The 12046-nt window shown below is 47.9% G+C and overlaps 1 protein-coding gene across 1 annotated transcript; it reads left to right on the forward strand.

The window, feature by feature from the left end:
• Positions 1-308: 308 nt before the first annotated feature.
• On the forward strand, positions 309-5211 carry LOC142845137 (BPI fold-containing family A member 1-like). Its single transcript, XM_075963900.1, has 7 exons — positions 309-471; positions 647-806; positions 2846-2953; positions 3221-3370; positions 4423-4501; positions 4776-4839; positions 5171-5211. The coding sequence occupies exons 1-7, from the start codon at positions 309-311 to the stop codon at positions 5209-5211; spliced, it is 765 nt and encodes a 254-aa protein (XP_075820015.1).
• The last annotated feature ends 6835 nt before the right edge of the window (positions 5212-12046 follow it).

Raw genomic sequence — 12046 nt, forward strand, 5'->3', positions numbered from 1 at the left:
CTCTCTCTGCTGCAACCTGTGACACTGGGGGAGACTGCCTGGAGTCACCGGGCCTCTGCTCCAACTGTGCACTAGAGGTTGTCCTTGCCCGCATCTGAGGATGTGGTGACAATGAAGCTGGTGACTGAATGGCTCAGCCTGGGGCCTGGGACAGACAACATTATGGCAGTGTTAGCTATTGTTGCTAGTTATCACTCCCTGGGCTTCAGGGGGGGAAGAAACCCCACACCTGGGGACAGGGCAGGCAGTGCAGAGAATCCTCTGATACCCATACCAAGGTGACTTATTCTTTCTGCAGATACCAAGAGATGCTTCTAGTCGGGAGCCTCGTTGTCCTCTGTGGGCTGCTGGCCCAGAGTTCAGCCCAGCTGGCAGGCCTGCCCTTGCCCTTGGGCCAGGGTCTGCCCTTGCCCCAAGACAAGGGCCTGCCTTCAGATCCCACAGGTCATCTTGCTGGAAGCTTCACAGATGGTGAGTCTATGACAGTCTCTTTCAGGGTATGTGTGGATGCGTGTCTGTGTTTATACATGTGTGCTCTCGTATATTCAACCTCCCAGTACCAGGAAGGGAAGCATGAGTGAGAACGAGGCTGCGAGGACCTAAGGCAGCAGATGTGACCCCCTAAGGACCCTTTTCTCTTTTGCAGCTCTCAGTGGTGGCCTGCTATCTGGAGGACTGCTGGGCACTTTGGAAAATATTCCACTCCTGGATATTATAAAGTCTGGAGGAGGGACTTCTTATGGCCTGGTTGGGGGCCTGCTTGGAACACTGACTTCATCAATCCCTTTCCTGAACAACATCCTTGAGTGAGTTTCCAAAAGAAGGATTTGGTTCCCACTAACAGCTGAATACCTGCCAGCCCCAGGCAGCAGCCCTACAGAGAGAGAGAAGGGGGTGGGGATTGAGCATGAAGCCAAGGCTCAATCCCCAGGCCTCTCTCCACTCTATAAGGAACAGTGGCCCTTTTGACCTGGAGCTGCCCCCAGTCCTAAGGCACATCCTGGGCTCCAGGAGCAGCTATTATCCCCATGACAACCCTTCCATGTCAACTCCAGTATCCCCAGTTCCCAGATGGAGAAACTGAGGCACAGAGATATGCCTGTGCTCACATAGCTAGGGTGATGCAGAGTCAGGAGTCTAACTCAGACAAGCACCAGCCTGGGGCCTTTTCTGCCCACTGCTCATCCCTTCTGGGGAATGTGGGCTGTCACTAGGCTATCCTCCTCAACCGTATCACCTAAGGGATGTGACTGAGACCTGATGTGGGGCTTCCCATGAGCCACTCAAGAGCTTCCTAGGCACAAAGCCACAATGTGGAGCTTATTGCCAGTGACCAGATATCCAAACCTGAGTCCTTAGTAAGACCAGACCAAAGCCATTGTCAGGATTCCCAGCCTCCCAAGCCTTTGCTTCCTGACCTGGAGACAGTAGACAGGCTTCAGTTTGATTGCCGTAAGACTGTCTGTGCTGGATGATCCAGAAGCAGGTCCCTAGTCTCCTGGGCTTGATTTTTCCATCTGTGAGATGGGGTTATACACACAGAGAAAGGATGTGGAGACCAGGGAAGGGCAAATACCTGGCAACATGGATGGCTCAGGGAAAGGTCCCTCCCACCATGTAGCATTTTTCCACCCTCTCCTCTTTAATCCTTGTGATAATAATTGAGAGCTGATATGCTATTGCAGGTTACGATAGAACAAGTGATTTCTGCCAGAAGTTCTGTACAGGGTTTGTACCCTAGTTGCCCATGTACCTTCTATGACAGTCCATCCCTCCACCCACCCACCCACCCACCTACCCACCCACCCATCCATCCATCCATCTATCCATCCATCCATCCATCCATCTATCCATCCATCCATCTATCCATTCATCCATCTATCCATCCATCCATCTATCCATCCATCCATCCATCCATCTCTCCATCCATCCATCTATCCATTCATCTATCCATCTATCCATTTGTCCATCCATCCATCCATCTACCCACCCATCCATCCATTCATCCACCCATCCATTCATCTATCCATTCATCCATCTATCCATCCATCCATCTATCCATTCATCCATCCATCTCTCCATCCATCCATCTATCCATTCATCTATCCATTTGTCCATCCATCCATCTCTCCATCCATCCATCTATCCACCCATCCATCCATCCATCCATCCATCCATCTATCCATCCATCCATTCATCTATCCATTCATCCATCTATCCATCCATCCATCTATCCATCCATCCATCCATCCATCTCTCCATCCATCCACCCATCCATCCATCTATCCATCCATCCATCTACCCACCCATCCATCCATTCATCCACCCATCCATTCATCTATCCATTCATCCATCTATCCATCCATCCATCTATCCATTCATCCATCCATCTCTCCATCCATCCATCTATCCATTTGTCCATCCACCCACCCACCCATCCATCCATCCATCCACCCACTCACCCATCCATCCATCCATCCATTCATCCATCCATCTTCCCTTCCTTTCATCTAACTACTTGCTCTTCTCTCCACCTTTCTACACATCCAATTACCCATCTCCTCCCAGCCCACAGAACCATCCACTTGCTTTATAAGATTCCGTGTTGTTATGTGCAGTCTCTTTCATCAAATACCTCCTAGACTTGAAATGGACAGAGAGCCTCGTGTGTCAGCATTCAATCCAGGCAGAATTTAAGGAAGAAGGATGTGACTGAAAGACTCCTGTCTTCCTCATCTTGAGGGGCCAGCTCTCCCCCCGAGATGGGTAAATCTGCGTGATAGCAGCTCCCAGGCTTCAGACCTGAGACACTGATTTCTGTCCTCTCATGTTGTCCCCTGAACAGCCTAAAAATCACTGATCCCCAGCTGCTGGAACTTGGCCTTGTGCAGAGCCCTGATGGCCATCGTCTCTATGTCACCATCCCTCTGGGCTTCATAGTCAAAGTGAAAACGTGAGTAGGGCTCGAGGAGGCTGGAAAGGGGGTGGCTCCCAAAGGGAGAGCTTGATGGCTATGGAACTGTAAGTGTCTGGGCTGCTATGTTGAGCAAACTTAGCCATGTAGTTTGACCTCTCTGAGCCTTGCTTTCTCCTTCTTGGGAGATAAGAACAACTAAGAAAACTATTGGTAAGGTGAGGCTGGCCCTGCTATCAAGAAGAAACCCTCCAAGTGCATAAAAGGGATGGGTGCCAGTAGGGTTACTTCCTTCTTTTCTGGCAGGCCCCTGGTTGGAAATCTTTTGGAATTGGCTGTGAAGCTGAACATCACCGCGGAAGTCTTGGCCGTGAAAAACAATCAGGGGAGGGTCCACCTGGTTCTCGGTGACTGTACCCACTCCCCTGGCAGCCTGCAGATCATCTTGCTCAATGGGTGAGGCCAAAGAGTTAGCTAGCTTCTCCCACCCAGAAACAAACGGCAGGGTGGAATCACAGAACAATGGAGGACAGATGGGTAAGAGGATAAAAAGATGTGCACGCGAGGAGGAGGATGGGTAGGTAGACTGACGTATGTGTGTTTGGAGAGAAGGGAAAGACAGACAGACATGGACAGATGGGTAAGCCAATGCATACATGATGTTCACTTATCCCTTGTTAGACAGAATGGCCAATTTTTAGTGCTATGAAAAAGCAGCGGTGTACACATCAGCGACCTGAATGCTTTTTGTCTGTTTTGCCTACTTCATGGACTTTCACCGACAGTCTATCTAAAGTTATCTAGTTATTACAAAGAGGCAAATTTCACTGCTGTGAGTTGCTCAAAAAGTAAGGTAGATGGTGTTAGAGAACATTATTCTGCTTATTATGCCATCATATTTATAATAGGGTGGCCAATTTTATAATGGATTAGGCTATAAATAGTTTGAATTTCAGTCCCACCTATCACAGGGGATGTGAGCTTCACTGGCATTTCTCCAATTTTGTCTCATATTATTTACTTGTAATGCAAAACTACATTGAGATGATTGGCAGAATCCTCCTAAGCGCTATCTAGATGTAACACCTGTTTGGATTGCTTGCTTCAGTTGCCTGTCACATGGCATGTCATGCAAGTACATAGGGCCTGTCTGCAACATGGCTCACACTTGATAAATACATATATTGGGTTTTGTGTGTATCTTTCCATTGAGTCCCCATAATAAGGAAAAAACTAAGATCTGCTCATACATTCATGGATTTCACAGTCTTGTTATGCACCTACTACGTCCCTGAAATGTGTGTTTACTCTACATTCACCTATGTGTGCATGTCTGGCTGAGTGTAACTCTTCAACTAGGATTCTTGCTCTTCCATCTGCCAGGGACATGAGTGTGCCAGATCTGGTCTCAGTTGCCCGGTGCCAAGACTGAGTGTGCGTAGTGGCTGCTGGACTTCTGCAGACCAACCCCCAAGCCTCTAAGTCACATGCTTGTCTTTCTCTTCCAGATCCACTCCCCTTCAAAGCTTTCTAGACAGCGTCACAGTGATATTGACTAAAGTCCTCCCTGACCTGGTGCAGGGCAAGGTAAGGGATCAAAGTGACTGACCTGCTCATGGGTCTTAGAGCTTCTCGGGCTGAAAGAGAACCCTGGAGTGAACTAAACTGAGCAACTATATATGAAAAGTGAATCCAGCCCTCAGCCCATCTGTCCTGTGGTCCGCCCCTCCAAACACATTGGTTGGCTTCTTCTAGGCTGTAGAAAATATCTCTGAATATATTCTACCCTGGGCATGCTGCTTCTCTGAGGGTCTCCTTGCCGGAGGTCTTGTATCTAATTCCACTCTCTGGCCTGGGTCAGGTGTGTCCTCTGGTCAATGCGGTTCTCAGCCATCTGGATGTCACTATGGTGCACGACATTGCTGGTAAGTGCTGTTTCCAGGTCTTCTCCCACTCCAAGAAAGTATCAGTTTCCCCCAAGGAGTTTTGTCCCTGAACATCAGGAGACAACCAGACCTCATTGACTTCATCCCATTCTCTTTGGGGATGTCTTTGTTCCCATGAATGATCCAGATGAGGTTGAGGTAAAGCCTGCCTCCCCGTCTGATTGGCTGGGCTATCTGGAGGAGGAGGAGGCTCAGCCTTCCCCACATACCTGAGCATGGTGAGCATGACCGGTGACCAGAGCTCTTGCTGGACTTCTTCACAGCCAGAACGTGACTCTAATCTGACTTTTGTGTTGTTTTTGTTGTTCAGAATTACTGATCCATGGACTAAAAATTGTCATCAAAGTCTAGGCCTCCCAGGAAGGGAGGATCTGCCTTCATTGAGCTGGTGAGCACTGTTCCACATTCCTCAGTACTGGAGGATAGGCCATTGTCCTTCGAGAAGGAAGCAGGACCTAGGGGCAATGTCATCTCTCAAAAGACCCAAGATAATCAGCTTATAAAGATGAAAGGGTTTCTTTTGGCTTACAGTTTTGCAGACCCAGTTCATGACCAATCATTCTATTGCTTTGGGACTGTGATAAGACAGTGTGTTTTAGTGGAGGAAACCATTCATTCATTCAGTAGCCAAGAGGCACCAAGAAGTAGAATTCCAATTCCCTCTGAGGGAAAGCTCTAGTCACCTAAAGGCCTCCTGCTCCCCAAAGACCCCACTCCCACTGGCTCCAGTGTCTCCCAGCATCACCGCTAACATCTGGGCCCTTAGAGGAACGTCTAAGATTCAAGTTATAGCAATATCCAAAGAGAAACAAGCATCCACACAGTGACACACAGAAATATATACAAAGGTCCACAGAGAAGCTGATAGAGGTGGAGAGACACAGATGCCGCATCAACACAACAGCAAAGAAAAACTTGCAGCATCATGGATACACACACACACACATGAGCCAGATATATATGTGATACAAATGCATGCAGTCTCACACCACTATACTTACACATATGTGCAAACATATACAGACTCACTACAGTCAAGTCTACACAGGTCCAAAGACAACACCCGCACCAAGAGTCAGGCTCCTTACGGCTGAGGTCTTATCCTTGGGTCTCAGCATACCTCCATCCCTCAGAGGCCAGTGTGATGATGAACAATACCAGTGAGAATCATTGGCTTCACGTCTCCCTCCTGATCGAATTCTTCTCCCAACAGAGAAGAACTGTGGCTGCTCAGTCTACTGCTTCTTGCCCAGTGTCCCATGGCTCACAGAAGGGGGCCCCTGTCCTGGAAAAAGATACGCCTCCCCAAGGATCCCGATCTCTTCCTTTCCCATCAAGAATGATTAATCCCATGATTATCACTAAATAAAATGGCTCTTCATCTGCACTAATGGCTTGAGTTCTTCACTATTACTTGAGGCTGTAGAAGCTAGAAAGAGCACTACCTAGGCAGTCAGGGCCATGCCCTAGAGACTCATTCTGAGTCTGAGTGATCTTGAAGAGCAGAGGGCTGGGTTCAGGTGAATGGAGATTAGGGTGGCTGCCCTGCTGTGCTTAGGTGGTGTGAATAAACACTCAGGCATCGATGTTCACACACAGGTTCCCACTAGGAGGGAAGCAGCCGATAGTAGATGAGCTCCAGGACTGGGCATGAAAGAGGGGTGTGAGGACATATGTGTCTCTGGCTCTATCTCAGGCTGGGTGCTGGAAGCAACCAGGAATGTGGGAAGGTGTACTGATCACAGCAGGAAGAGAAGGCTTGAATGGGGGCCACTCCATGTGGTGATGCTTGGGAGACCATGAAGTAGACACCTGGAAGGCTAACGGACGTTGTCATACTGGCCTCTTCTCTGTGCTTCCGGCAACAGAAGGTCAAAGAAAACAAGCAGAATGAAGAGCACCATGGTCCGAGTGTTAACTGCTTGTGAATAGCAGGGCAGAGGCTAATGGGGGTTGTCATCTTTTTTAGGGGAAAAACTTAATTTACAGGAAAGTTGAGAGGGTATAAAATACTGAAAACTTGGATGTAAGAAAGGAGTCTCAAGAAGATCAGAAAATCAAAAGCCCACAGTCTTGGTTTAAAAAAAAAAAAAAAAAGCAGCCAGTGGACACCAGAGCCAAGGAGGGGGTAGAGCAACTCCAAGGCCTCTTTCCCAGTGCAATGACAACATGTGACCTGCTCACTGGGTCCCTGTAGGGTCAGCTTTTAAGTTTTCCTTCATTTGACCTGACTCAGAGTTCACAGACTAGAAATACACAACTTCTCACATATGCATTTGCTGAGAAACACTGGGGGGGTCTTGCTTAGCACTGCCTGAGGTGGTGGTAACGCTAAACACAAACAATGACACACCTGTGATAAATCTCCAAAGAAAAATCCAGGAAATAGGATGTAGGCTTTGAAAATGGTCAGCACATTCTTGGGATTCCGGGAGGCCATGCCTGCATATGATGGGGAGCTGCCTGGGTCCAGCGGGCCCCGTGGGACTTTAGTTGTGCAGAACTATCAGTACGTCCGGGCACACACTCGAATCTTGGACCACCTCTGGTTGTTCACTCCCTCCTGGTGAGCTGGCTGTTTGATGGTCGAGCCTCCTGAACCCTAGAGTTTCTGACTGGGACACTCTTGTCTGTGCCAATTCCTTTTGGAGATACAGTTCTGTTGAGTCCATCCATTTGTATTGCTGGGGTTTCACTGAGTGCCAAGGGTTTGTTGTAACCCCCTACCAGCCCTTGTGCCTTGGAAGCCTGCTGAACTAAAGTGGCCTTTCCATTGGGACAAGGTTGTTTGTGACATTCCTGCCTCGGTAAGTACGGGATAAACAAAGGAAGCATCTCGTTTCCCTCCAGCTACACAGCACAGCTTTTGCTGACTAACCCACGGGGGCTTGGCTGGCAGGCAGTGGGTCACACCCCCTCCTCCTATGGCTCAAATCCTTAACTATGAGCAGGAATGTTCCCTCGGGTGCTGGCGATGTTATGCTCCACAAGCAGCCAATGTGTCCACGCTGTGATGTATTCAGCAGTCACCAGCACTCAAAACCATCCAAAGGGCCCCGCCCATATGCACATAAGCACCACAGGCTGAAAAACACCCTGCGTCAGCAAATTAGCCTCAAATTACCTGACGTCACCAGTTCCATTGTCTCGTCGGGAGACCAGAAAATCTTGTCATGAAAGCATCTGCAAAAGCTACAGCAAAGTCTACATCCTCCTCTTGCATCTTTCTGTCTTAACAGGGAAAGAAAGCCGCTGGTCACTTGGCCCCCATCCCTTAGAGCACCATTAGGCCTAAGACATTTGTATCAACAATGGTCCTTTATCCCACATGCACCAATCAGGCTGTGGTGTGAGGCTTCTCTGGCCTTTTGTCCATATCTGTTCTTTCAGTGTCAAAGCTCTCCCTCAGAAAATGACCTGCTTTTAAGTCTCATTCGCACCATCAATGCATGAAAACAGGTCTTCCTAGGGGACCTCAAGCAACCCAGACCAGGGTAGGGGGGGGTTCCCTGCACAGGCCCCTCTGCCTGCTCCAGGCATCATCTAGGAAGTGACGAGAGCTTATGCTCACCACCTTATCCCTGCAAAGCCAAAGGACAGCCAGCACCTCAGTCAGCCCATCACCCACTCCCCGCTGCTAACCCCATTTGGAGCAAGGACCTATCATTTGACAATGCCATGACTTGTTTCCTTGGTAACCCTGCTCACTGTGCCAGACTGATGAGCAGACAGCACACAGTGGTCCCCAACCCAAGAGCAGAATTTAAACACTTATACCCAAGGCTTGCTGTTAATGACATGTTCAAGGGACACACAGGAGAGTCAGGGGCTGGCTAGGACAATGCTGATGGTTTCTAGTCATTGTGGCAAATGTCTGAACAAATCAGTAAGTGACATTATTTTGACTCACAGTTTCAGAGGTTTTGGTGCATCACAGTGGGAAGGACAGGGTTGTGTGGAGCAGCCCACCACCTAGTGATCAGGAGGCAGAGAGGGACCAGGTCTGTGCTAACAGAATTCCCTCTCTATCACCCAATGAGGGCTCTAAGCCTATGGCAGAATGCCATGGGTATAAGTGTATTAGTGGTCTCTGGGACACCCCTCACAGACATTCGTATAGTGAACTTCACTAATCGGATAGGTACTTCCCATCCAAGCAAAAGGTCGGGATGACTTGTCACAAATGCTTTGCTTACACGGGGGAGAGGAGGAGAGAGACCACACTGGCAGCCAATGCCAGCAACTAACCAGGATCACCCTGCTGTGCCTGCAACTAACCAGGATCACCATGCTGTGCCAACAACTAACCAGGATCTCCCTGCTGTGCCAGCACTAACCAGGATCACTCTGCTGAGCCAGCAACTAACCAGGATCACCCTGCTGCGCCAATAACTAACCAGGATCACCTTGCTGTGCCAGCACTAACCAGGATCACTCTGCTGTGTCAACAACTAACCAGGATCACCCTGCTGTGCCTGCAACTAACCAGGATCACCATGCTGTGCCAACAACTAACCAGGATCTCCCTGCTGTGCCAGCACTAACCAGGATCACCCTGCTGTGCCTGCAACTAACCAGGGTTACCCTGCTGTGCCTGCAACAAACCAGGATCACCATGCTGTGCCTGCAACTAACCAGGATCACTCTGCTGTGTCAACAACTAACCAGGATCACCCTGCTGTGCCTGCAACTAACCAGGATCACCCTCTGTGCCACACAGAGTCCTGTCCCTCCCTAGTGGAGTCTGCACATTGAAAGCTGGGCATGTCTGAAGCCATTGACACACACACTGAAGCAGAGTGAAGAAGAATTCTCTAGAGCAGAAGGGTCCCCATGCAAGGCACAGATGCTGTGGCCTCTTTTTCATGCAGTAACTGAGTCAAGACAGAAAGATGAGGACAAAACGTTGTGGGTCATTAGAAGGAAAAGCTACTCCTCATTCAGGTTTGGTTGAAGACTTTCAGCAGCTGAGAGTAATTCTGGTATGGACAGCATTTTCTCTGTAGGTTGCTATAACATAGAGACAAACTGCCTTTTCTATAGAAATATTTTCAGGTGATAATGCTAGACCACCAATAAACCATGCTTAAGGCCAGGCTGCATACGGCCTCAGGCAGAGCTTCACTCCTCCCCCAGATACTTTCTGAGAAGCTCACAAAAAAAATACTATACCTGGAGACACAAATACACTAACTTCTCACATCCCTATGGTCTAAGAAGTTATTTATTCACCATAATCTTGTCTGCTGCATCTCAGGAGCTATGCTGTTACCTCATTTAAATTCCTTGGCAACCATTTTAATACAAAACTTTCAGAACCTACCAAAATTGCATATATGACAATTATATAGAAGACGAAGCCTGGCTCCACTTTGAGAAGCCCACACCATTGCTCAGTATGCCTCAGTCTTTTCCTGAATGCCTCCTCTCTCATAACGCCCGTCTGTAAATCTAAGCATCTCCTTCTTAATAAACTCCAATTTCTCTTCATACAAGCTCCTGCTGGGATCCTTTTCTCTGGCAAAACCAAGGATCCAGTTTTACCTGAGAGCAGAGTCTGAAGAGGAAAGGAACTCTTTAGGCTGCTGCAGACAACTCACAGCACGGAGCAGAATCCACCATGGATGAAAGCATGGAAGTGTCCCAGGCCCAAGGCTCATCTTAACCTCGCCAAGCAAAGGGTCAAAACACTGTATGCAAAAGACAGCCACTCTTAGCACAACTAGGAATACACACACTACACAGAAGAGAAGCTTACAGAATTAAGATTAGTTCAGTCATTAGGCAGACACCTAAAACAACCACTATCCACAAAAAAAAAAAAAAAAAAAAAAACTTCTGGAGAGAAGGAACAATTCAATTTGCAAAGTGGTTGTATTATATTTTGAAGTATGAGGCACAGAGACACGAAGCAGCAGCTGGAGAAATGGCTCGGTGGTTAAAAGCACTTACTGTTCTTCTAAAGGACCCAGGTTTTGTTCCCAGCACCTACGTGTGACTCACAACCATCTGTAACTCCAGTACCATAGCTTCTGGCACCCCGTTCTAGCCTCCGTGAGCTTTGTGTGCACATGATGCACAGACATACATGCGGACAAAACATTCACATGTGCAAAATACAATAATTGTTATATTTGTAAAATGTATGAGGCACACAAAGGAACAAGAAAATATGGCTCCTACATTTGAGAAGTACCCAAGGACTCTCAGATGTTGGACTTACAACACAAAAACTTAAATTTTCTATTTTAAATATATTCAATAAACACTCATCTAAGAAACTATTTTAATCACTGTTCTATTGTTGTGATTAAAAATCATGGCCAAGACAACTTATAAAAAGAAGCATTTAATTGGGGACTTGCTATACAGTGATCATCATGGCAGAAAGCATGGCAGGAGTCAGGCAAGCATGGATCCGAAGCAGTAGCTGAGAGCTCACAACTGATTCAAAGGTTTCAGGAGGCAGAGAGACTAGGCCTGGCATGGGTTTTTGAAACCTCAAAGCCCCACCCCCAATGACACACTTCCTCCAACAAGCCACACCTCCTAATCCTTCCCAAAAGGCTCCACTAATCAGGGCCCAATCATTCAACTATATAAGCCTGTGGGGGTCATTCTCATTGAAATCCACAGAAACCTTGTGAAAAAAATTACAGGAAAATATCAGAACAATGTCTTCCAAATGAACCCATGACCTTGGGCCTGCTCAGCACACACTCAACTAATGAGCTACATCCTCATCTCCTATGTTTTTATTGATATGTCCACAATCCTACTTCAGTGCCCAATAATTAATGTCGGGAAAGTGATGAGTATACTACTAGTGCCCCGCTGGACGCTAGTCACACTCAAAATAAGTTTCTTCCAGAAAGAAGTCTGGGCATGTACGAGCCTTAATCATTAGAGGGCTTGCCTACCAAGAAGGAAAGCCTGGACTCGACCCGTAGCACCATGTAAAACAGAAGTGGTACATTCCTGCAATCCCAGCATTCGGGAGGTGGAGGCAGGAGGATCAGAAAGTCAAGGTCATCCTTGCTTACGTACATTTTGCTTACGAGTTTTGATGGCATCCTGTGCTAGAGACCAGCTTGTTCTTTCTTTGTTTCGAAAGTACTAGACTCGCCGGGAGCCCATGAGTTTTCCATCGCAGCGAATTACCTGAGTGGTGGACCTTGGCTGCTGT

Source organism: Microtus pennsylvanicus, chromosome 2, assembly GCF_037038515.1.
Source record: "Microtus pennsylvanicus isolate mMicPen1 chromosome 2, mMicPen1.hap1, whole genome shotgun sequence".
NCBI lineage: Eukaryota > Metazoa > Chordata > Mammalia > Rodentia > Cricetidae > Microtus > Microtus pennsylvanicus.

What these genes read in the sequence shown, in the direction of transcription:
- LOC142845137 (XM_075963900.1), top strand. Translation starts at nt 309, where the DNA reads ATGCTTCTAGTCGGGAGCCTCGTTGTCCTCTGTGGGCTGCTGGCCCAG. An exon ending in TTCCTGAACAACATCCTTGA is followed by an intron (nt 807 to 2,845) that starts GTGAGTTTCCAA and finishes TCCCCTGAACAG; the next exon opens with CCTAAAAATCACTGATCCCC. An exon ending in TTCATAGTCAAAGTGAAAAC is followed by an intron (nt 2,954 to 3,220) that starts GTGAGTAGGGCT and finishes CTTTTCTGGCAG; the next exon opens with GCCCCTGGTTGGAAATCTTT.